This window comes from Octopus bimaculoides, chromosome 4, assembly GCF_046866305.1.
Source record: "Octopus bimaculoides isolate indiv1 chromosome 4, ASM4686630v1, whole genome shotgun sequence".
In the NCBI taxonomy this organism is placed as follows: Eukaryota; Metazoa; Mollusca; class Cephalopoda; order Octopoda; family Octopodidae; genus Octopus; species Octopus bimaculoides.
The window spans coordinates 103,389,256-103,416,755 of NC_142931.1; the positions used below are offsets into that span (position 1 = coordinate 103,389,256).

Below are 27,500 nucleotides of genomic sequence, written 5' to 3' on the forward strand. Positions count from 1 at the left end.
CAATATATATATATAAAGTGTGGTCAAACTAAAGTGTACCCAAACAAAGAAAAAAGTAGGAAGTAACAACCATAAACATTAAAAAACAATATAGTTATTTTCGAAGAAGGTAGCTCACTTATAGTTAATGTAAACAAAGATATGTTACAGCTGAGATTGAAAGTAAAAACAATACACGAGAGAGGAAGGGTGGGAGTTTTAAACAATTTCGCAAGGTGGTATTTATGGTAGCATTTCTCGTAAATTAGATACAAAGGAACAATAATAGACTGAGAAAATATACAGCGTAATCAAATACAAATAATATAGATTTAGTTTAAGGTTGCTCTTTTGAAAATGTAAACTATTATATCGTATACATCAACCAGAGATAACCTGCTAGGAATAATATACATTTGTTTTATATATCAAATACTTCTTTGACCAAACACATGGTCCATTCATATATGTTAGGAATTTATATAAAACTTGGTTAAATATTAAACCCGACCTTTATCGTCAGAATAAAACATTGTGGAATTGCATCGCATCAAAATTCCGTCTGTCTGTTATTTACAATGTCATGTATCATGGTAATTCTATATTGACAATTAAGTATAAAATAATTGTTTCAAAAGAAGAAGAACCAGTTCGCTTGAATAAGTATAATGACGAACGTATACATTTTATATGTGTGTGTGTGTATTATTATGTATGTATGTATGTATACATACGTGTGTTTATACGTATTTTTATGTACGGGTGTATAGACTAGATTGATAAATAAAGCTTTTACGATATGAGAAAAGAATGCTGCTTCAAAAAAGAATTCTGCTTACTTGATCGAGGCAATTTTGGCCCTTCGCCTTCTGGTGAAGTAGAACTTCATGGATCACGTCGCTTGCGTCCGAAACCAGGCACCGGATTCTCATCCTGGGGAACCATTAATAAACACCAAAATTAAAATGAAATCAAATTACAATTTCTCTCTCTCAGAGGACGACAAGCAAGTCGCTCACTTGATAACCAATCAGATGAGGCCACACAAATTAGCCCTCTCGGTCTCCGAACTGCTACAAAAACAACAGTTTCTAATGGTTACAAAGCATTTACTTCTCTTTCTGTCTCTTTCTTTCTCTCTATCTCGCGCACCTGTTGTTCGTTTTGCTGCGTTCTTTTTCTCTTTTTTAAAGTTTACTACGCCTTAGGTGTTTTTATTTACTTTGATAATTGAAACATGTCACTTTCAGATGTTGATTCATAAAAGGTAACGAGCAGGATCTCGGACAGAAAGTTGGAAAAGCAAAGTAAGACTACTTTCGGGCCCCAGGAAGTGTGGGAGGGTCTCAAAGTTGAAGTGGGGACTTTAAGAGTTTTGTCCGTCTTTACATTCTGAGTTCAAATTCCGGCGAGGTCGGCTTTGCCTTTTATCTTTCGGAATCGATAAAATAAGTATCAGTTGTGTACTAGGGGTCGATGTAATCGACTTACCTCCTCCACCGAAATTTCAGGCCTCGTGCCTATTGTAGAAAGGATTATTATTATTATTATTATTATTATTGAGTGCCCTGCTATTGAGAATTTTATTTAACTATTTATTTATCTATTTATTTATTTCTCTAATTTCTATTATATATATATCCTCTGTTATATCCTTTTATGTGGTAGTATCTCCCTTTGATCGATGTAAAGCCCACCTGTTTTTGTATGTTTTGTTTGTGTGCTGTAATTCGTTCTCCCTGTCCTGGGCTCTTGTGACTTATAAAAGAAATCATTATCATTATTATTATTAAGGCGGCAATCCGTCTGCACGTTCTGAGTTCAAATTCCGTCGAGGTCGATTTTACCTTTCATCTTTTCGGGGTCGATGAATTAAGTATCAGTGAAACACTGGGGTCGATGTAATCGACTAGTCCCCTCTCCTAGAAAACGGCTGCTCTTGTGACAAAATTTGAAACCATTATTATCATTATTCCATCCTTATCGAGGTCGATAAAATAAGTACCAGTTGAACACTGGTGTCGATGTAATCGACTCCCCCCCCCCCCCAAAAAAAAAACTGCTGTCCTTGTGGCAAAATTTGAAACCATTATTATTAGTATTAGGAATAACCCTTACGTTCTGGCGTTTGCTAAATTTTCTTGAGAACAATCTTTTCTTAATGGTCAGACCGTAGGTGGTCTTCTAGCATAATGGATGTCCACTTAGTGGTCATCCCTCTTATATGTATATTTATATATATATTGGTATGTTGGTGCAAACAGGAAAAATAGTACTCAAAATATGAGTATGTCGTGACAGCAACTGTTCAACGTAACTCCACGAGTCAGCAATCCTAGGCCATTGAACGAGAGCGTGCAGGAGGGTTTCATAGTATTGCCTGTATTTGGGACGGGCCCAGCTGGCGGCACTATCATGCACGTAGAATGTATGCTGAACAGACAGTTCCCCCCGGCAACGCATAAACTGACACGGTTCTTTCGCATCCTATTTCATACGGGATGTTCCTTGTAACTAGAACGTACAAAATGGGTGAGCGGTGGCAACCTCGACGGACTGAACGCATAATACTGAACGGTACTCGAGCGGGAAGGGCATGTATTCTGACCACTGAGCAGATGTCGCAGTACTTTACAAAATCCAACCTCTGAAGACGGGACCGAAATCGGCCGCTGTGACGACTGCCGCCAAATACTGATACGCAACTCTATGGAAAGCTTTCGATTGATCTAAATTGATTAGAGTCCTATCCACACCGAATTTCTTACCTAATCTCTATATGATGTGTTGCATGAAAGGAAGGTTGTCGGGGATATGTCTGTTCAGCTTGATTACTCATTACAAATCGGACCTTCGGCGACAAATGCCGATCTCTTGGATGATACATTGGTCAAATTTTTGAAATCTGCGTTTAACAGAGTTATGGGCCAAAAATTATCAATGTGAACCTCACTTTGTTTAGGTTCTTTCCCAACAGCATCACCGCTTCTCGACACACTGAGTTGGGCATTCTCCCGTTCTGCATCCAGTTGCTGTAGATATCTGCCTAAAGGTCGCCAAACAAGTCTTGCAAATACCACCACTATCCATACAGTCAGCCATCGCTTTCTGTATTTCAGCTTCTCTTATCGGCTTTTTACAACACTTCGCCCTCCTTGCCGAGAGTTGCAGCTAGTCGTCGAGGTAGACACCAACATCTATAAGGCAATCGGGCCGCCATTCGTCCCGATCAAAGTGCTGCTGAAAAACCTCAAGCATCTGTTCAGGAGCGAATAACACGCAAAGGACCGAATTGTGGTTTTCTTTACACATTGCGTCGCTGTCACACGAATCCGTTGAGCGGCTTTCGTCCCTTCGTGTCTAATCTGACGACGCAGCCTATGTTGCTTGCGTTGAATAATTTATCAAGGGACAGATAAGATTATTCCATATTTAGATGATTCTTGAATGGAAGAAAACGACCGAATCTTCAACGCAAGCACGTCTGTCGCAATACCTTTCATAGTGTCTTTTTCAAGTTTTTAATTAAGTTTCCCTTTATTCTAGTTTCGTCTACTGTCATTTCTTTTTCTAAATCTTATAAATTCTAGTTCAATTGTTCTTTTCGGGCGAACCCATTGCTCCCGTGAACGCCTGTCTAAATAATTTGCAATTTGTGTTTCTGTAAGATTGGCGTGCCCGGAAAGACGCATTCAGCTTCCATCATACAAACACCGAACATCCTGTTTCAATGTTGCCTTCAATCTGTTCTATCATTCACAGAGTAATATCTCTGATATCGTTGTTTTCTAAAATATACAAAGCTTAAATGAGATCCACATTGAATTATTACTCCCTCAAAAAGATCCGGCGCTACCATACAAACATTGTAAACCGCAAAAAAGCAACTCGACTTGACGGAGGGCGTGCGTTAATGTACAACACAAACATTTGATCATTATAAACCTTCTTCTCGGACTACAAGAGACAATCATATTCATAGTGTCCTCTCTTCTTCGGAGCTGGTTGGTTCGTACTAACTTCACTTTGGTTGTTTCTATTAACTCACCTCCCCTCCACTCATCGCCCTTATTAGCCTCCCCCACTTCAGACCCCGCAAAAACTACTTCATTCAGTTCTTCTTTTTCAGAATATTCAGCTTTCTGAATTTACCCCACAGCCTATGTTTTTTTCTACGGTCGTTAACTTGCAGCTGTTCAAGATGTCATTCAACCGCCACCATCTCAACTAACACCGAGGCCTTCGAAAGCTATGAGCATAGCCTCTACCTCCATACTACAAAGAAAGTCATTATTATTGTTGATATATTCTAAATCTTCACACTAATTATCATTAATTATACTATAACAAGCCAACGTGGGAACCTCTAAGTCATTTCTCGATCTGCCAGAAATAGCAACTAAAAATCTCTCAAATTTTTACCTACCATCATAGAAAAGAACGTACTCTCCACATAAGTAAGAGGCGGGATACCTCACAGCGTGAATGCTTTTGGTCATAGGTTTGCTTCATTAAGGTTGACCCAAGACTAAACAACAATTTTATCGTAAAGAATATATTTGATTGGCACAATCTGAATAATTGTGCTACTATTCTACATTAATTACACTTATACTGACTACCCTTGCTAATGTAAAAATCTAGGCAATGTATTCGTTATTCCTATATTTACTTTCCGATTTTTAGATAAGATTATTCCATATTTAGATGATTCTTGAATGGAAGAAAACGACCGAATCTTCAGTAAAAATTATCAAATGATTTTATCAATATATATAGAAAAGAAAAAAAAAAAGTTTATTTTTAATACTTACTCTTTCTTCGAAGATTTCAGAAGCGATAAAAAAGTGTCGAATTTTCTTTTCAATATCAGTCTGAAGATTTTCCAGTTCTCCATAGCTGAAGCCATTTTTAAGCGCCTTATAGATTCTTTGTTTCCTGATAAAAAGAAAAGAACATATGCTATAAATCTTTTTGAATTTGAACCCGGATCATCACTCTTAACAGCTTAAAATATTCTTTATTTGTTTCGAATCGTTTTCATAAAGGGGGAAAATCTATTCGTTGTGTGGTAAGAAGTTTTGCTTTCCACCCACATGGTTCCGGGTTTAGTTCGATTGCATGGACAAGTGCCTTCTAATATAGTCCCAAGCCGACCAAAACCCGTGAGTGGACCAGGTGGAGGGAAACCGAAAGAAGCTCGTCGTGTGTGTGTGTGTGTGTGTTTGTCCCACAACCGCTTGACAGCCGGTGTTGGTTTGTTTACATCCCTGTAACTTAGCTGTTCGGCGAAAAGAAACCGATAGAAACAGTCCCAGACTTTATAAAGATATGTACTAAAACCTTTCAAGGCGGTACACTAGCATAGCTGCAGTCCAATGACTGAAACATGTACAAGATAAAAAGAAATCAAGTTAACAATTTTAAAAAGAGACAAAAATAATGTGAATAAAGGGAAATACACCAATGACAAATTTGGATAAGAAAGTGTCGGCTCTTCAAAAAGAAGGGAGATAATTTGAAGAAATTAGGAAATAATCTGTTAATTTGCTTAGAAAGAACAAAAGTCTAATCTTGTAAGCAAAAGGAAATCTACGTACATGTTTCGGTTTGTTAGACTTCATCAGCAAAACCTATTCTATGTAAGCCTGGTTGATAAATAGACAAAAAGTATGTACACGCATTAATTGTACTCTTTTACTTGTTTCAGTCATTTGACTGCGGCCATGCTGGGGCACCGCCTTTTAGTCGAGCAAATCGACCCCAGGACTTATTCTTTGTAAGCCTAGTACTTGTTCTATCGGTCTCTTTTTGCCGAACCGCTAAGTTACGGGGACATAAACACACCAGCTTCGGTTGTCAAGCGAAGTTGGGGGGGAGGGACAAATACAGACACACACACACACATATATATATATATAAACATATATACATATATACGACAGGCTTCTTTCAGTTTCCGTCTCCCAAATCCACTCACAAGGCTTTGATCGGCCCGAGGCTATAGTAGAAGACACTTGCCCAAGGTGCCACGCAGTGGGACTGAACCCAGAACCATGTGGTTGGTAAGCAAGCTACTTACCACACAAACTAAATAAAATGATCTAGGGGAAAGAATTCAAATGGGTCGATTGCACGAAATGCGTAACTAAGAGGTCATATAGTAAATGTTGAATGAAATTCACTACATCTCTTAAAAAAAAAAACTTAACTTTGTTGGTCTGAACTCTTTCTTTATATTGCTTCTTTTGTATATTAAGCAAAATAGAATGAAATAAACGAAGAGAAAGATATATATTTTCTCTAAAAATTTTACTCAACTCATTCAAATATCACCGCTTTATGCATACTGTCATTGTTTTATTTCTAGGAAATAAATAGAGGCGTTAACTCCGAAAACCTTAGTAAAACCAAACTTCTGAAGTTTGTAACGAAGACTATCATTTGTGACTGAACTGTTTATTTGACACAGAATCAACAAAACTGATTTTCAATAATGAATCATGCCTAAACATCTCTGGGAAAGGGTTACAGATTTCTTACTAATGCAAATCGATTCTAAGCATCAATCTGAAATTCCAAACGCATGAAATATTTTTGTTGTTCTTTAAACAATTATACGCAAGAACATTAGAAATACAACTAAAGTAAAAATAAGCTGATTGTGGAAAATACGGATGAAGATACGTACCTCTGCTTACCTCTTGCGTATAAGTGAGTGGGTCTAATTCAAATGGAACAAATTATAACAGGCAAAAAAATATATGTATACGTTAAGAAATATGGCTTATATTGTAGGATAAGTATTAGAGAGCTTCCCTAAATAATTCCGAGCAGACGACTTAGTGAAGTCGGCGTTCTTCAACTGCAGATGTTGCAACTGAACGCTCAACTAACGCAAGTGGAAGATGTGACACTGATGTTTGAGAAAGAACGTGTATGTGTGTGTGTGTGTGTGTGTGTGTGTGTGCGTGTGTGTGTGTGTGTGCGTGTGTGTGTGTGAGTAGAATCCTTAGGAGTGATGTGTGTGTGTGTGTGTATGTATGCACGCAAGTGTAGTCCTAACAAACCAGGACTGTTGAATCTGAACAGTACACGAGTACTGTGGTAACAAATATGTGCTTTAAAATTTGAAGGATGGTGAGGAAAATGGCGGATGAACCATCTGATTAGGAACGCCAGAGAAAGTAGAAAAACGCTAATCGTCCATTGGTTATTGATAATTAAGACTTATTTCTCCTGCCCTATAAAATGGGATGCAACAAAGTGATGGTATAACTATGCAGATAAAAAAATGCCAACCCTGAAAAATGTTGCTTGCTTGGATGTTGTCCACAAATATTAACGTTCACCTTACCATGACATGGTCATCACACGATAAATAAATTTATGTGCAGATCTCTACCATTACCACAATTTTTAAGACATTAGACGTTTTCTAGCAGTCAATGACATTGTGTAAAATATAGCTTATGGACATATTTTCTACTTAACAGTAGTATGACATGCAATTGACTGAATCCAAGGTAGCGAAGTACATATGGTATTGTAGGCAAACAATTCAATTCAAATTATAAGACATGTGGATTATAATAATGATTTATTTATTTTAATAATGATTTCAAAATTTGGCACAAGGCCAGTAATTTTGGGGGATCTTTTTTAAAACGGGGGCCACATTTTTCATTAACGAAACCCTTTGAAACTTGGAACACTGGTAGAATGTGTCATATAAAACATCTTTTTCTCTTAGTCTTCTTTAAAAAAAAAGAAATCCATAAGTTATTCCATGTGAAATTTGTCGTATTTCTGTAATTTCAACCAATCACTGACGTCCATTCAGCCGATATACATTAAGTGCCGACTACATAAACAAACGATTCTGAAACAATTAACCCTAACCCTAACCCTAACCCTAGGGTTAGGGTTAGGGTTAGGGTTAAAGCAAATTTAAAATGAAAAAAGCAAATAAAACGAAGGTATGGAGATTAAATACGCTTTACATCGCTTAATCAGCTAAAGGAGTAAGTATAAACAACTGGATACTTGTCAGTGATTGGTTGAAATTATCGAAATAAGACAATTTTTTACATGAAATAAATTCGAATACAAAAATATTTTTCTGTTCTATAACACAAAATAGATAAGTATACGAAGTTTGAAAGTCTTTCGGTACCAAAAACACTACGTAAAACATTAATGAAGAATGTGGCCCCCGTTTTAAAATAGATCCATTTGGGGAGAGGGGACAAATTGACCCCAGTGTTTCACTGGTACTTAATTTATCGACCCCGAAAGGATGACAGCCAAAGTCGACCTCGGCAGAATTTGAACTCAGAACGTACCGACAGAGGGAATACCGTTCAGCATTTCGCCTCGCGTGCTAACGATTCTGCCAGCGCGCCGCCTTAATAATAATATCAATAATAATAATGATAATAATAATAGTAATAATAATAATAATAATAATAATAATTATTATTATTATTATTATTATGATTTCTTTTATTTGTCATCAGGGTGAAGGATGAGGGGGACAATACAAAGACAGACATAAAGTGTGGGGGTTTACATATAGTGGAATGTTAAAGTAAAAAGTATACACGGTATACATTAGAAGAATGGAAGTATACATAGTATATGACACTAGAAAAAGAGGGGGAAAAAGTGATCGTGATGGAATCCTCCTGATACAGGAGGACCTCTAGGGATAATCAAGAAACCCCGCCATCCAAGGTCACCCTGAATACTAAGGACAAGAGCCCTCTCCAACTTCTTTCATCCGACTCTCAGGTCTACACTGGGAATGATACCATCCACTCTTGCCATTTTCGCAACTTTCACCCCACTTTTCATAAATTCACTCGAGGACAGCACCTCTATCTCTACCCTCACTTTCCTTTTCAAGTGAAACTTGATAAGTCGATAAGGGCTTTACCAAAGAGGAATATTTCTGTCCTCATTCCTTTCAGCCTCGTCCACCAGATAACCTATTTCGCCACAGCCACCAAACAAAGGAAAACTACCTTGCTAACCCGATTAAAGGAGGGCGGCGGGGCAATCTTCCTTATGGACTCGGCTGACAGGCGGATCTGTCCTACATGCGACATAACTCCACAAGCCAGCAATGCTCGGATACTGAACGGGAGCATGCAGAATGGTTTCGTCGCTCTGCGAGCACCTCGGACATGCCTGTCTGACAGCACATCCGTGCCTGTAGAGTTTATCTCGAACCGGTATCGCCCCACGGTAGCACTGCCAGGCCAAAGACATCTGGATATTATCCATAACAGTCCCCGACTGGAAAGTCCTCCGGAATAGACTTGTCAGTTCGTCTTCGTTGATGCCTAGGGTCTCCCCGAGGATGTCGTCGCACTTCCCCGCTCCTAATTCCCTGTAAATATCTAAATTGGAACATCCACCGATCCTATTGCCCGACTTGTAGAGGACAGTGAGCGCCTAACGACATTCTTAGCACCAGGCGCCCAGTCTAGACCTATCTTTTACCCAGGACTGCAGCTCCGTCAAGGAGACGAGCTGTGGAAAAGCGTTTCTTACAAACAGAGCCCACACACGTTCACCTTTTAAAAATCGCTGCACACGTTCACCTTCTAAAAATGGATGCGCATGTTCACCTTCTAAAAATCGCTGTACACGTTCATCTAAAAATCATTACACACGTTCTAAAAATCGCGAATTAAAAGCATGGCATGCCTAAGTCGCCATATAAAGGAAGTTGGTAGCAGATCGACCGCCTGACCATTGGAACACGTCCCTTTCACAAGAAAATAAACAGGATACGCTCTGATCTAATCAAGCTGTAAATGGGGCAAGGCATGACGGTTAGACGATAAATAATGACAGAGTTGATGTAGGCATTCGCCATCTCTGACCGACCTTTCAGGAACAACTTCCTCTCTGCCCATTTCTGGATAAGAGAGGTCACCCTGTTCGTCACCTCTTCCCAATTCTTATCCACCTGGTGGTCGGGACGAAACCAGACCCCGAGCAGTTTAACTGGTCCGTCGGTCCAACGTCCGACGGCATCGATCTGCCTTACCAGGTGCCCAGTCGCATTCCCACCGACTTATCAGCATTGATTTTAGCCCCTGCAACCGACTCATATTCCTTTGCAATGGAACCGACCGTCTCCAGTTCGGAGGCGTCCGACACTACGACAGTGACATCTTCCGTATATGCAGACACTGTCCTCCCGTGTCCAGTTTCGAAAGGGAGGCTTCTTAACAGTTCCAACTTCCGCAGCAGTGACTCGAGAGCTAGTTATTACAGAAGAGGTGACAGTGGGCAGCCCTGACGGACTGAACGAGTGATACTAAACGGTTCCGATAGGTGGCCGTTTACTTTGACCACCGAGCAGGTGCCGCTGTGCATTGCAACAATCCAGCCTCTGAAAAGGGGTCCGAAACCGACCGATTTAAGGACGGCTTCTAAGTAGTGATGGATTACCCTATCGAAAGCTTTCTACTGATCTAAATTGATCAGGGCCCCACCGAAGCCAGCTTTAATCTCAGTTCTCTATATGATGTATCGCATAAGGTGGAGGTTGTCGTGGATAGACCTGCTCGGGATTGCGCACGTTTGTGCCTCCTTGACCAGACTACCAACGACAAGCGCCAACCTTTTCGCTAACACCATGACCAAAATCTTAAACTCTGTGTTTAGCAGATTAATGGGCCGGAAATTCCCTAGCATGTCCCCGTTATCGGCGTCCTTTCTCAGCAGTATTACTATACCTTGGCTAACAGCACTAGGATTTCTCCCGTTCTGCTTCCATTTACTGCCAAGAGGCTGCCAAACAAATTTGATATGAAAACATAGAATTCCTAGGGCAGACCATCCAAACCGGGTGATCTGCGACTTGTGCAATCGCTCACCACCTCCCGTATTTCAGAGGCTGTAATCGGCTTTTGTAGAATCTCGCGTCCGTCACCGAGAACTGTGGTAGGCCGTCTAGGTACGAAGTAAAGTTCGCTCCTGTCGTCGACTCATCACCCTCCCCAAACAGCCGCGCAAAGTGCTGCTGCAAAGCCGCACACATCTGCTTAGAACCGAGTAGCACACGTCCGTTCTGATCTGTCAAAGACTTGATCGTGATTTTGTTTCCACGTCGCGTCTCTACCATTCAGGCCCATTGGACGGCTTTAGTTCCTTCGTGATTTAGCGCTTAACTCTGACAACGTAACCTTCATGTTCCGCCTCAAATAAATAGCCAAGGGCCATTTTCGATGCTAACACGTCGGTCGTGATGCCTTTACTAATAGCCTCTTCTAGTTTGCTAACTAGTTCTCCATCCAATCTATTTCTTTCTATTGCTAAGTCTTTGCTAAACGCTATTGATTCTACTCTAATCGCTCTACTCAGAGCGATCCACCATCGGTTGCTAACGATAGCCCCCATCAACTGCCGCTTAACTAGTTCGTTAATCCGGTCCCTGTAGTCTTTGTGAGCCGGTAAGGACGAATTCAACTTCCAGTAATCGGGTCCCTGCCTACGGGTCCTATCTAAATCGACTGATCATATCACAAATTTGTGATCTGTGTAGCCGATCACTTTAAATTGTGGACAACCTATGCTTCCCTATCCTCTGACCTAACAAATACTCTTTCTAAATACGATCTGGTTGACCTGCTGTGGTTGTTCCATGTCCACACTGGCACATCAAGGAAATCCAGTCGATACCTGTCAGAAAGCTGGAAAGTCCAGAGCAGGTTTTCGAGGCTTTTACACCCCCTTCAACTATGTACTAGACCCACACAGTCCTTCCGTGCATCCAAATTACTATTCCAGTACCCCACTAGTACCAGAGTGCGAGACATTCCCAGTCTAAAGGCGCCACCTTCGCTGCCATTCACGTCCAGGACCACCCTATCATCCGGGTCCAGGAAGATAGACCGTACTTGGAGATCTAAGGATTTCTGGAGTAGCACTGCTACACTGCTAACTGCTCCCGATAGACCACAAGATGAGACTTGAAAATGGATGCTAGAGTGTGTTTTCCGGAGATCTTTGCTTCACTAATGGCATCCACATCCAAATCAAGTGACCTGAGATTGTTGAGCAAGTAACTTTCCTTCCAAGTTGATCTCAGGTCACGCACATTCACACACCTCATTCTCAGCACAGCCATGCCGGTCGGAGAAAGAAAATGAAGAGGCTACTCACCTTGATTTTCGAGAAGCCCGGAAGTTCCGAGCCTCTCTACTGGCGAAAAATTTTTAAAAGGCCCTTCCAACAATCTTTTATCAACAGATTTATGTTTTTAAAATCCCAACACTAGCTGGAAATTTTTCTCTTATAGTTTTATAAACGTCTGACAACGTTTTAATTAAAAGTCTGTCCTTGAGTGTTTTGAGGATGAAATCCTCAAATTCTTTTCCCACTGTCTCTATTTTGTTTTTGTTTTGACTTACAAAATCCATCAATTCACTGTTATACTTGTGAGATTGATGGATACATTTCGTCTACAGTCTGATGAATATCTTTGAAGCTCTGTAATTGGTTGTTTCTGTGTTTCTGTGATTTCATACTGTTGTTGATGGTGTTGCTGCTTTTGAAGTTGTTGATCTTGTTCTTGTTTTTGTTGGAGTGGTTGTGAATTGTGTTGCAGTTGTGGTTTCAGAATAAGTTTTTGTTGATTTCTTGGAGTAGGGCTATGTAATCTCCTCCTCTTTCGCCTACCGTCTTTTGTCACTGATCCATTGATCGTTCAGCTCTTCGTTCTCTATGTCATTGCAGTTGATGTTGTCTTGGGAGGAAGAGCATTCAAGAGAAACTTGCTTTTCCGTGGCAACAGGGGATAGACACCTTCTTTGTCTTGGTTTGGAAGTGGGTGTAAGCGCAGGTGTGGGAGTAGGTGTAGGAGTCTTGAGCACTTGCTTATGATTTTACACTTGTGGTGTTTGCAATGTTGGCAGCAGTGGGACTTATTTTCCCTTGTTTCAGGGCGGGGAGCCTTTAAATGATTTACAGATCCACGTGTGTAGCATCTTGGCTTTCTACCCTCCACGAACACTGATAGGTGAGTACCATCCGATTAGGTCGGGCAGATGGTCGATATGGTCCTGTTTGCATTACAAGGTCTGTTCCACAACTATACCTAACCAGCTTTGCTTAGGTAGTTTCTTGACCTCCAATATTGTGACTTCGTCCTCTAAACCTGCCAAGACGGTCGCAACTAACCAGGTAATGGATATTTTTGGCGGCGCATTCAGCACCCTAATCTTGGCAAGGCGTTGGCCGCGATAGCTGGGGATTAAGAAAAAGTTGTCATTCCTCAAAGTGGTTGCAGAATTACATCTAGCTTCTTCTTCCGTTCCAAATCTCACATCTGTGGTTTCAAACTTCTTTCCTCGGATGATGTGGGTCCTTTGTTCTCACACGTGCCCAAGGCATTTTTGTACTTCGCTCTCAAGAGCATTTTCCACCCGCCGAGACTTGACTCCGATGCAACGGTATGTTACGGCGCATCTTGCGATATTTTCTATCACGTTCGATGGAGAGTTTAGAGTTACTTTTCTCCCATCTCTTTTTACAATTTTTCTTCTTTATCTATGTGGTAACATTCCATATTTCCCGCGGCTGATGCAAACAAACGCAGAAGCGATACTTGCGTTTTATGTTTCATTTCTTTCGTATTGTTGTTGCTGTTGTTGTTCTCGTTGTCGACACCAAAAGTTTTGACGTTGCTTAGAGGCGAAACATTTTTCGCCTCAGTGACGTCATTAAGTTTATGCCGTTCGATATTCAGATTCTCGATTCTTTCCTCGTTCTCAATATATACCAACAAGGCGGTGAGCTGGCAGAAACGTTAGCTCGCCGGGTGAAATGCTTAGCGGTATTTCGTCTGTCTTTATGTTCTGAGTTCAAATTCCGCCGAGGTCGACTTTGCCTTTCATCCTTTCGGGGTCGATAAATTAAGTACCAGTTGCGTACTGGGGTCGATCTAATCGACTGGCCCCCTCCCCCAGAATTTCAGGCCTTGTGCCTTGAGTAGAAAAGAATATATACCGACAAGGAGCGCGTTCCTTTGTCGAATATTATGATGGCTACTTTATCAGACATCTTTAAATAATTACAGGAAACTGCAAAATATTTGATTTTGCTGAAAGCAGTTAAAATTCAAAAATTATTGAAGCACACCTCCTGCAAAACGGTATTTCTACACAAAGCACTATCTGCGCAATCCAGACAATCTCAGAAATGTAATGGTAACAACAGAAATGAAAAGACGGGATCTTAGAAGGCCGAAAAGTTTACAAACACTTTTCAACTTACGGAGCACCAAATTTCTGTGACTTCACAGAATGACGGATATTATAATAATAATAATAATAATAATAATAATAATAATAATAATAATAATAATAATAATAATAATAAGGCTATATATACAACGCACAGAAGGTGGCAGGGGTCTTATACAGCTAGAAAACTATTATAAAATAACTACCATAGGACTGCAAAAATACCTACTCCAGAAGCAAGGGAAACTAATACAAATAGCCACAAAACACGAGCAAAACAAAAAACTGTTTTCAGTATTTAAGGAAGCTGACAAATACAAACAAGAAATCAATCTACCTAATAAATACGAAGAAGAAGAAGAAGAAACAACAAAAGCTATAAAACAAATGAAATCCAAACTAAAACAAGAACAGCAATGGACCATGATAAAACGATGGCAAGAAAAGCCCCTACATGGTAAATACTGGGCTAAACTAAATGCGAAAGAAATAGACAGAGAAAAATCCCAGCAATGGCTGAGAAGCTCAGGACTCAAAGCAGAGACTGAAGGATTTTTAATTGCTGCACAAGACAGAGCTGGGACCTATATACACTGGAAGCTATGCCAACACTATGGAATAACAACAAAAAAAAGATGGTATAAACACATGCCAGAAAAGGTCACAGAAAACAAGAAAGCAATCATACTCTGGGATATGCCAATACACACAGATAGAGAAATTAAGGCAAATAGACCAGATATAGTTGTCAAAGATCATGAAGAAAAAAATGCTTTCTAATTGATGTATCAATACCAGCAGATGACAACGTTTCTCTAAAAGAAATGGAAAAACTTTCAAAATACAAAGACCTAGAAATAGAGATAACTCGAATGTGGAATCTAAAAACAGAAACAATTTCTATCATAGTAGGTGCCTTAGGTATAATAAAAAAATATTCAGACAAATACATAACAAAAACACCAGGACTTACAAATATATATAATATACAGAAAATTGCACTACTGGGTACTGCACACATTCTACGCAAAACACTTTCAATATAGTAAACATAAGAGCACCACAGCAAACCACAGCACATACCCAAGGCGCACAGAGCTGCGCTCGGTAGTGAAGTGAAAGCACGTTATAAAAATAAAACTACTGAAAAATAATAATAATAATAATATTAAAGGCGCCAACAAAAAGTCAACCATTTGTTATTCATGGATGACCTCAAACTTTATGGTAAAGATGAAGCCCAAGTCGGTTCCCTCGTTGATACGGTGTATAACTTCAGTGCTGGAGTTCGGACTGAGAATGGAGTTCGGATTGAGAAAGTGTGGTGTGTTAGTCTTGAAGAGAGGCAAAATCAAATGTATGGATGGGGTAACAATACCGTCGGCGGATGTTATGAAGCTGATAGAAGAGACGGGCTATAAGTACTTGGAGATTTTGGAAATGGGTAAATTGATGGAGAAAGAAATGACAGAAAAATTTAAGGTGGAGTACTTGCGCAGACTGAGACTGATCCTTAAGTCGAAATTAAATGGACGGAATAAGACCGAAGCTATCAACACCTGGGCGGTTTCACTCCTTAGATATGGAGCAGGGGTACTCACATGGGCAGTAGACGAACTAAACAGCTTAGACAGAAAGACAAGGAAGTTGCTAACTAGATATGGGTCACTCTACCCAAAAAAGTGACGCAGACAGACTGTATGTATCCAAGAAAAAGAGGGGGAAGAGGACTTATCGGATGCGAACACAGCATTAGAGCAGAAGAAAACATCATAGCATGGTATGTGAAAAATGCCACAGAACCGCTATTATTAGAAGTAAGAAGGATGAAAGATTACAAAGATAAAGCACTATACAAGAAATTGAAAACGAATGAAACTGAAAATAGGTGGATAAAGAAAAGAATACATAGTCAATTCCATAGGAATGTTGAATACAGGCAGAGAAAAAAGATGGCTGTGGATGACTAAAAGTGATTTAAAACCGGAAACAGAGGCTCTAATCTGTGCTGCCCAAGAACAAGCTCTAAGAACAAACTGCATAAAATACAGAATAGACAACACAGCAGAAAGTGATAAGTGCAGAAACTGTGGACAAAACGGTGAAACCGTTTTGCATATTACCAGCCAATATACACCACTAGCCCAGAAGGAATATAAGAGACGCCACGACAATATAGCCAGGCTTGTCCATTGGACACTTTGCAACAAGTATGGACTTGACAGAACAAAAAATTGGTACGACCACAAACCTGAAGGCATCGTCGAAAATGGAAATGCAAAGATCCTCTGGGATTTTATGATTCAGTGCGATCATGAGATAGAGAATAGGAAGACGGACATAGTCTTAATTGAGAAAGAAAACAAGCTATACTGGATCATAGATATAGGATGCCCAGCTGATAGCAAGGTATGCGATAAGGAAGAAAGAAAAGTCGAGAGGTATGACAGGTTAGCTTGGGAAGTTAAGCAGTTGTGGTCGATGTAAAAGGTATCAGTAGTACCAATAATTGTCGGAGCTCTGGGAACAGTGAGCAAAAATATCGAGAAGTATGTGGAACAAATAGGGGCTGCAATGGAGCACTCGCATAAAACAGTACTGCTTGGAACCGCTCGAATACTCCGAAAGGTGCTCGAAAAATACGAGGTGTTACCTTAGTTCACTGGTAGTGAACAGCTGACACTGTAGTACATCTCCAGCGTTAGAAGCTGTGCAAAGGCAATGGTGATGATGACGATGATGATGATGATGGTGATGATGATGATGATGATGATGATGATGATGACAACAACAACAATAATAATAATAATGATAATAATAATAATAATAATAATAATTTTTACAGGAAAATTTTAGAATAAGAATTCCGTGATAAAAAAAGACAATTTAAGAAAGTAAATAGCAGGGAAATAACAAAAAAGGAGTAAAGAAAAATAACAAGAATTCAGTAAATAAGCAAAATGAAGAGGAATGCATGCTCTTCCATCACCCCTCAATTATGTGTACACTTTGCCAGAGAATTTGTTGTTCCCTCTAAAAGATTTGGATCTTTTTTAAAACGGGGGCCACATTTTTCATTAATGTTTTACGTAGTGTTTTTGGTACCGAAAGACTTTCAAACTTCGTATACTTATCTATTTTGTGTTATAGAACAGAAAAATATTTTTGTATTCGAATTTATTTCATGTAAAAAATTGTCTTATTTCGATAATTTCAACCAATCACTGACGTCCATTCAGCCGATATACATTAAGTGCCGACTACATAAACAAACGATTCTTCGTTTTATTTGCTTTTTTCATTTTAAATTTGCTTTAACCCTAACCCTAACCCTAACCCTAGGGTTAGGGTTAGAGTTAGGGTTAGGGTTAGGGTTAATTGTTTCAGAATTGTTTGTTTATGTAGTCGGCACTTAATGTATATCGGCTGAATGGACGTCAGTGATTGGTTGAAATTACAGAAATACGACAACTTTAACATGGAATAATTTATGGATTTCTTTTTTTTAAAGAAGACTAAGAGAAAAAGATGTTTTATATGACACATTCTACCAGTGTTCCAAGTTTCAAAGTGTTTCGTTAATGAAAAATGTGGCCCCCGTTTTAAAAAAGATCCAAAGATTTTCTAAAAGATTTCCTGGCAGCTCAAAACATTTACTGTATTACCGCGGGTGAATGCGAGGTTGAGGTTGTAAGGCAGGATTCGTGACAGATGAACTGTAGACAGAAACTTCGCTGCGGACTAGCTAGGAAGTTGGTTAGCAGGAAAAGAAAAGGGACTTCCGGTAGGAGAAGGAAAACAAAAGAATGACAATAGTGAGTGTGAAACGAATCTGAATGAACTAAACAGAAATAACTGACGACTTAAGCCCTGATGTACGTAAAGTAATAAACCTTTGATAAATGTATTCTCGTCTCCACTAGTTGGTTTGCGTATAGCTTAACAAAGCTATAAGGTATTCAATCATTCAACATCTTCCCGAATGATTCTTCAGTAAGACGGAATACTAACCTCCATCTCAGTGCTCCAGTTCTTCTGAAGCCACAGGTTGAAAAAGGTAATTTACTAACAAGTTACGGTATTTCAGTGTCTTATGTTGTTCACCTAAAGATGCAATAAGCTCTACTCCCTCTGGAGCATTAAGGATGCGTGATGGAATAAAATAGTCGTTAAAGGGGACATTCCACATGAGACATCTGCCTCTAGCCCAAGGGTAAAATGTAAGTCCATCAGGTCTCTTCTCATCGTTCCTGGAAACAATCATACTAGGTTCAAAACTGGGAAGGGATGTTTGGGAAAGTCAGTCGCTTCATGCCCTGAAAAGTGGAGGAACTTAAGAAGCAAAAGTTTGAATACTGGGTGTGAAAATTATTTGGTTAAGTGAACAAACTGAAGTAGTTGGATTGAATATTTAGATAAATAGGGAGAAAACCTTTTAAAAAAAGTCTCTTGTTTTCATTGGATAATTGAGCAAAGCATCAGACTGAATAAATATGTAATCATGTATTAATCATTTATTGATAATGTCCGAATTGGTCGAATACTTTAACCAATTTAGTAACTTCAGAAAATTGTTTGAAATAAAACAAGAACATAAGAAGTTTGCTGGTACCGAGAAACTGGAGCAAATACTTTTAAAAGTCTACAGTTAATGAGTACCTTGAAAATTGAACTGTGTTTGCATAGAATGCCTTCTGATAATCCTTTCTACTATAGGCACAATTGCCTGAAATTTCGGGGGATGGGATAAGTCGATTACATCAACTTGGACTTATTTTATCGACCTCGAAAGTATAACAGGTGAAGTCGACCTAGGTTGAATTTGAACTCAGAACGTAAAGACGGTCGAAATGCCGCTAAGCATTTTGGCCGGTGTGCTAACGATTCTGACAGCTCGTCGTATTAGAATACCTTCTAATAATGTAAATACTTAAGCTAATACAAAGTTATTGAGCAAAAAAGAGAGAAAAGAACTCAACAGCGGTATTTTGGGAGTTGTACGACATAAAGTACAACTTTAGAGGAACAACCTAGAAGGATATAGTTACGGTAAGTTTATTGATCTTCAGAGAAATATGAATAATTGCAGTAATGTGAAGGAAAGCAAGCCTTTAGAAAACAGGAGGTAGAGTCTATGAAAAACATTAGTAATATTCTATCATTAGACTTGTTTTCACATAATTATTTATATCTCTCACATTAAATATTTATCAATAGATACGGACTTTTTTGAAAGCCTTCCAATTCCCATATTTTTCTTTAATCGTTTACTCTGGGGAAATTGGTTATGCTGATGGTCTTTACAGCCCCTCCGAAATAGGTGTTGTGATTGATATTGTTCTTGAAGAATAACAAACCAATGACTGCCGGAATAATAAGGAAAAGAAGGAAATTTCAGCGGATTGAAGTTCTGGTAGGAAGGATTAGAGATAGCGGTTAGTGCGAAACCTGAGAGGGCAGACAATAATATAGGTGACGAGAAGAAAAGAGACGGCTAGGTGGCGGTTCCAAATGGATCTGCCAACTCTGAAGAGCAGGGGCCATTGTAGTAGTGATATAAAAAAGAAAAAAAGAAGCAGAAAGAGGATACAGTACCTCTGTGAATCAGATTCTGGAGTGTGTTACCGAGGCCTTTTCTAGCTCTGTCTACGATGTTCATGTGTGCAGCAACAGAACTGTACAAGTGCGAGCAGTGTTCTATTGCACGTTTCACTTGGGCTACGTTGAAAGCAACTCATAGAAGATGACGTATTTTCTGACTCTAAAGAGGAAGGCCAGACTTTTAGATGCTGTGGTTGCTATGAAGTAGATGTGATATCGCCAGAAGAGATGAGCAATGATATACTCTAGATGAAATTTAGTAAACAAAAGGTTATCACCAATATTTTTCTGCCAAACATAAGAATTGCTAAATTATCCGATTATACTTTCTTCCGCCATTAATCATTGCAAAGATAAAGACTAGAAATAGTTTCGACAATCCACCCCATCCTAATATATTTATATATACGTAATCAGTTTTAGTCTGTAGCAGAAATGTTGTGCACAATGTCGACACTTCCGGGAAACCCCTACGCTGCAGATAGAAGCAATCACTTCGAAAAATTTGCATACGACTATATTAACCACTTTCCAAGGCTACTGCACATAACTTCCTTATTTACGTGACTCATCTCATTTTCGCTAATTAGTTTCTGGGTCGTTCTTACACTCTCCGGGGAGTTGTGAAATCATGAAGATCGCGTTTTGGTTTCACTTCTCGTTTGTGACAAATTCACATTGTTTACATCGATAACTTCTCACTGAATGTTACAAAATCCCAGTTTCTGTTCTATAAAAATATAGTCATGTGCTTGTAAAATAAATAAATAAATAAATAAAAGGAAATAGTAATTAGGCCAAACTTTCTTCACAATACATGTTTCTCAGAGTATTTTTTTTTCCAGTAAATACTCACAACTGACTTGACAACTAGCTATAACCAGATTTACAAGTTCACTTTCAACTAACCTCTATTACGATATGTAAAAAAGCTTTAGGTTTAGGATCACCAAGTCAAGTCGTTAGAATGTTATTCTGTTAGATGATCTCGCTTAAGTATAATCAATAAATAATCGGGTGCATATTCCTGACAGATAAACTATGGTGCATAGAAGTACTAAAATTATACTTGGGTGTGACAAAATTATGAAAAATCATGTTATTCAAGACATATTTGTATGGATTTTCTAAAGCCTTAACTGAACCCAAGATCTCAACTCGCCCAATTAGTTTGCAGGATAAAGTTCAAATTCTTTTGTCCATTTAGAGCTGTGGTCCTCAGTCTTCTGATATCATGGTGCAGCCAAAAATTATTGGTGCGCTTTGCATGGAAAGTTTATAAAATTAAATCTGTGTATATTTATGATTCAATATACTTGAGTGCACTCATATATGGAAAGAGGTTCACTGCAGAGATTGTCTCAGAGAGTATATTCGGGTTAGACTCTGAATGACGTTATCAGACTGTATGACACGTATTTCTGCGTAGCTACGCCTCATCAGTAACAGACACCACTTCAACTGTTTAAAACAATTAAAAATTGCTTTAAAGTTAAAAATCTAGAGAATACATAGAAATCTACTGCTTACGTTACTTTCCAAATCGTTCAAAATTATGAAAAAACGTTAATCAGGACATATTTGTATGGATTTATCATATTTTTTAAATTGTGGGGTACCAAGACACATCTTGTGGTCACAATTTGAATACCTCTAATTTAAAGAGACATTTTTTGACCATTTAATGCTGTGGAAGACCGAATAAACCACCAACACACATAGCTTGTTGCCCTGAACACACCTCAACAAGGCCGATAAAATTCACATGACTAAGTAGTGAAGTCCAGATACCCCCGACAGATTCTTCGCAGACAGAATTCAATAGAGATTCGCTAACAAACAAAACATCTGAAATTTACAGGACTTCCACTGACTACAATCTTGAGTTATTCCATTGAGGGTTAAATAACTTGGTCATGAATACAACATATCGCACCAAGCAGAATGCAAATCGTCCACCCATCGATACCCTATTGATTCTGTTAACCGTGTTTTCTTGTGACGAAAAACTTTACTCAGTATCTCAAATCAGTACTTATTCCATGGCTAGGAAATGGAAAGGACTCAAAATAAATTTAAACCAAGAAAGTATACTCTGCGCTATCTGATTCTGAAACTTACCGTTCAGAATTCGAAAGAGCCAGAAACATATTCCTTTCTACTATGGACACAAGGCCTGAAATTTAGGGGGAAAGAGGCTAGTCGATTACATCGGTCCCAGTGCACAACCAGTATTTATTTTATTGGCCCTCAACAGGATGAAAGGCAAATTCAACCTCGGCGGAATATGAACTCAGAATGTAAAGACGGACGAAATGCCGCTCAATATTTTGGCCGGCGTGCTAACGATTCTGCCAGCTTTCCTATTAACATATTGGTATTACTTATACTGACGTAAGGCTTCGAGCTGGCAGAACCCTTTTGGGGTCGATAAAATAAGTACCAAATCAGCACTGAGGTCGATGTAATCTCAGGATTGTTGCGTATACCGGTATTCATTGTTGAATTAGCTAGAAACAATAATAGAATGTTTACTTTTAATAACCGACTTCTGAAGCTCAGTTGGTTTCTTTTTTGTTTTGTTTTGTTTTTCTTTTTTTTCTTTTTTTTTTTCATTTTTATTCTGGTAAGCTTTCAAGGGAGCCCTGTAGAGATATCTTTACATTCAGTTTTAATGTGATCATTGCGCGAACATTCTCGTCACGACTCATCGCAGAAATTTTCTGTGAATAGTGCTCTCTCTAAGCAACCACAGATTCTCAAACACCTTGTTTGTTGGATGATTTGAGAATTAATGGTTTCTAATTTAGGCTGAAGGGCAGCAATTTTGAGGAGAGGGAAGTTAGTCAATACCATTGACTAACTTGACGGGTATTTTAATACTTGACGGGTATTTTAATACTTGACGGGTATTTTAATACTTGACGGGTATTTTAATACTTGACGGGTATTTTAATTTATCGATTCACTTGATGATATTTGAACTCATAATGCAGTGTCGGAAGAAATACTTCAGGATACTTTGTCTAACGCTCTAACAATTCTGCGAAGCCACCGCCCTAACCCTGTCGTTTTATATAAGAACAGGAAGCATGCGGTTCTACATGACCTCTCCACCCACCACCAAGAAAGGTAGTGGGGTTATGGCTGAAGTACTATGATCAAAGGTTGCTCAAGTCAGGTTGACAACAGTAATGCTATAAACATTACGTCTCATTTCCCTGAAGTCAGGTGATGCTGCATGATAGCAATAATGGTATCTGAAACATTTTTTTCAATAATTTGCTTCATTAGTGCGCTTATGTTTCGTTGTGAGTGTCTGTGAGTGTACGTTTCCTTCTTCCTTTGCCTCCTCCACCTCCTCCGCCTCCTTCGCTTCCTCCGCCTCATTCGCTCTTCTGTCTCCTCCTCCTTGAGCCTTCAGCCCCTCCTCGAGTCGTAAGGGCGCTGTTATAGTATACAGCGCGCCTTGGCTCTTTTAAACCGGACGAACCCGTTCTGTCTGTATAGATGAGTTAGGATGCACACATGCGTGTCGCAAGTTGGATCAGATGCGACCCCATTTGGTACATCAGTTACCTGGTTTTCAGAGGCAACTAAAATACGAGCTGTGTTCGTTTGGACAGATTAAAATTATGAAAATAAGATTTGGAGGGCGATTCATTCAATTAATTAAATTCCCTTCATGTTTACCTCGAATTTATTTGATGGTATCTTGTTGCATATATATATATATATATATATATATATATATATATATATATATATATATATATATGAAGGACTAGGAAAAATATCCATGGACATACTCTGCATAAAACCAAATGCTGAAGCTGGTGTTAACATATTTAATGTACTGAGCTAATAAATTTTAGTTATTTATAATTAATAGTTATTTATAATTACATCTGCGATGGTGGGGAGAAAGTAGCGCAAATTTACAGTTCATTTCTGGTCATGAAAGCCAGAGGAGGCAACCTCAAAATAGTAAAAGTAATTTTAAAATCAGAAAAACAGTGGGAAGTGAATTTGATGTTGGCAGTAGATGACGTCTCTGGACATGTTTCAGTATTACTGGGCTTCATCAGCGGTACATAGATTTTTTTTAACCACGACTACTATATGACTAATTAGCTTAAAAGCTGCCTTATCGGGCGGGTTTTAAGCTAGTGTATAGCTTTTCAGCAACTGACTCTGAATGGGAAGATCTACAAACAGATTTCTGCCTTGTTTTGGAGAATTTGTTGCAATTGCTTCCTCCAGAGTATTATCTCAATGATGATTATATTCGTCGCCAAAAAATCATGTGAAAACACAGGAATCCAAAATTTCAAGATTGCAGGTCCAGATTCGGCCCGGAATGTTTTTAATTTACTCACAGAGTAAGCCTTTAGATTATAAGAATTTTTATCGTACAAGAAAATTTGTCGCAAAAAGTCACGTAAAAAAACCGCCGAAGGCAATCATAGTAATGAAAACTTGGGAATCCAAAATTTCAGGATTGTGGGTCGGGATTCGGCCCGGAATGTTTTTAATTTACTCACAGAGTTAGTCTGATTCCAAAATGGTATGATATGTTGGGCTATGGCCTCTAGGAGTAAAGTTGAAAAAGTGTGACACACTGACATTCACATTTATTATATTAGATATGCTTAATTTTGGGGAAACTTTATTTCGATTGAAGTGTATTATATATATATATATATATATATATATATATATATATGTGTGTGTGTGTGTGTGTGTGTGCGTGTGTGTGTGTGTGTGTGTGTGTGTGTGTGTGTGTGTGTGTGTGTGTGTGTGTGTGTGTGTGTGTGTGTGTGTGTGTATTAAAGAAAGCAAAAAAAAAAATTGATAGTGTTCTGTATGTTGGCGACTGGAATTTCTGTCAAAGGGACATAGTTAAACAGAGTTATACATTATCTCCCTCTTTCTCTCACACACCCACTATTTCTCTCTCTTTTATTATTACTCCCACTGCCACCATCAACACTACTACTTTTAAAAAAACATCATCAACTCTCCCTAAATTTGTTTGTCTCTCTTTCTCTCCTTCTCTATTCTTTCTTTTTTTCTTTCTTTCTTTCTTTCTTTCTTTCTCCCCTTCTCTTTTCTTTCTTTCTTTCTTTCTTTCTTTCTTGCTTTCTCTCTCTCTCTCTCTCTCTCTCTCTCTCTCTCTCTCTCTCTCTCTCTCCCTGCTGTCTTCGCCACCGCTCTCACTGTCTCTATACCTACTATTATTCTTACCCCATCATGAAGAATATCATGAGGAGTATCACTGAATAGCGAGAGAGGGAGTATAAGTGTGACACACTGACACACAGAAATTAGTTTTCGCATTTATTAAATTAGAAGAAATACTGTTACTGCAACACATTCGAAATGTCATCATAGAAACAACCTTGAATGCCACATGGAAAACATCACACATGTGATTAGCAGCTGCCAAAAATACCAAAGTACTATCTCCCCGTGCAACATGACGTCGCAAAAACAAAATGTAATGCCATTCAGAAAAATGACTTTCCAGGAATAAATATAGAGAATCCCCCTGTTATTGAATACATACACAAATATCAGCGCAAGGAATTCTGGTGGAACATTCCCATCAAAACATCTGTCAGACGTAAGCGTAGCAGACCGGATATTGTTGTTTGGGACAGATAAGAAAAAGTATGTATCGTCATAGAAGTCAGCTGTCCTGCTAATGTGAATGTCTCTGATTTTCAAAGAGAAGATAGCTATGGACAATTGCTTCGAAACCTCCAGCTTCTATATCCGGATTACAAGATCACTTGGTTTTGTAAGTAAATGCCTAACAGTCACTCTGGATAAGCTTGGATTTTCAGGAAAAGAAATCAACCAACTGATTCGCACATTACAAATACAATCTGTAAGCGGAGAAGTAAAACTATGCAAGACTTTTCTCATGTATATAATGTGACATTGTTTCATTATCTACATTCCAAAGACGGTGCTTTGTATCTTTGTTAGAAACCAGCTCTTTCAGAGGAAGGATTTAAATGATTAAAAACAGAAGAGACATACATACCTACATACATACAGACAGACATTCATATAAAATACCTGCATATATCCATATATACACACTTACTCAAATGCACTCATACATACATACATACATACATACATACATACATACGTACATACATGCATGCATAACAATATTTATGCACAATTGCCTTGAAACCTGCAACTTCTCTATCCATTTATACTATTAATTATTTGCTGCATTTAGCGAGGTTAGTACAAGTTTAAGAGACAATACGTAGAAGCAACTGTTTTTCAGTCAGAAAATGACCAAATTAACACAAATATTGCAAATACAATCCATAAGTGGAACTGTAAAGATATGCAAGAATTTATTACATTTAGCGTGTGACAATTATCGTTGATATTATCCAAATTCTAATGATGGCGCCTCTATTTCTTTGTTAGAAGACAGCTCCTTCTCTAAAGAAATAATTCAAGTAATTAAGAAAGAAAGAAAGAAAGAAAGAAAGAAAGAAAGAAAGAAAGATCTAATCAACACAGTAACTGTTCGGTATTTCCCAAGATTCGAAAATTTGTGTCTTGCTAACCGAGTTTCTTAACCTTTATATACTTTCCATTGCAATGTTGTCCATCCATTCACTTACTCACATTCCTTTGGGAATATTTACAGATCTCATGGCAATTGCAAATTTGAAATTGCTGCAAGTTATTTGTAGGCTTAAGTTGTTATTGAGAAATGCTCAGTATTTCTTTCCTTGTTCTAGTGAGCGCTATAGTTAAGAGAATAATCGTACGACGAAATGAGTCTACAATCCTGTGTCAATTTTCGATTCTATCTACCTTGTAACAAATTCGAAACCAGTCTTAGTCATAGTGATTTCACGTGATTGGCCGATTAAGTGACCAATCAGCATCGAACCATCACGTGATTCGACATTCTAGAACTTTCTAACGAGGTTTATAAATAGGCGAATTTTTACGCTCATTTCAGAATGATGAGGCTGTTGCGGTGACAACTCCATTCTCATTTTCATTCTCCAGCCGCTTGCAGATACAGAATGGCGAGCAGTTGTTTTAACAACTCCATGCTCATATTTCTAATCTCTACCCGTGCAGATGAAAGGTACAGATTTTCCACCATGAATTTAGCACGATATTTCTCCAGTTGTGACAGCATCATCACAGTTATATGTGCCAGCTATTTTGTCAAAGACTACAGAGTTTGTCTCTCTCAGTGTGTATAAATTGTTGTTTGTATTATCTCCATTCAAAGACCAGCGCGGAAATATTGATAGCATATTAAGAGAGGAACGAATAAAAGAACTTACATGTTGACTAGAATGACTACAAGAAAGCTTACAATAATACTTCACACAACTGATTTTGGAGAGCGTGAGAACATGTTGGGGTCAATAAGAAAATTAAAGTTTTTTTTGTTTGCAGAAAAACAAAAGAAGTAAACAATGAGATCATGGGAAGTAGCTCCAAAATGCAGAAGTGAATCATTGAGAATCGAGGGGGATATTCCAGAGAGATTCATTCTCTCTATTACTTTTCGTATATTACGTTGATCCCTCTGATAAGCACACTTAGAAAATCCAGGCCTTCCTATGAGCTTGCCAAAACCAGGGGGAAAATATA

General features: G+C 38.6%; 1 protein-coding gene across 3 annotated transcripts in view; it reads right to left on the reverse strand.

Annotated features, from left to right (window-relative positions):
* LOC106868159 (E3 ubiquitin-protein ligase MYLIP) overlaps positions 1-27,500 on the reverse strand; it is a 94,841-nt gene that overhangs the window by 57,169 nt on the left and 10,172 nt on the right. The window contains exons 1-3 of one of the 3 annotated variants that reach the window (XM_014913299.3): positions 19,839-20,006; positions 4,794-4,917; positions 819-912 (exon numbers count right to left, since the gene is read on the reverse strand). In XM_014913299.3, the coding sequence (XP_014768785.1) occupies positions 819-912; positions 4,794-4,917; positions 19,839-19,902 (282 nt within the window). In that variant the 5' untranslated portion in view covers positions 19,903-20,006. Of the gene's footprint in view, positions 1-818; positions 913-4,793; positions 4,918-6,670; positions 6,689-19,838; positions 20,007-27,500 lie in introns of those variants that run through there. The other 2 variants (XM_014913301.3, XM_014913300.3) reach the window with 2 other exon arrangements.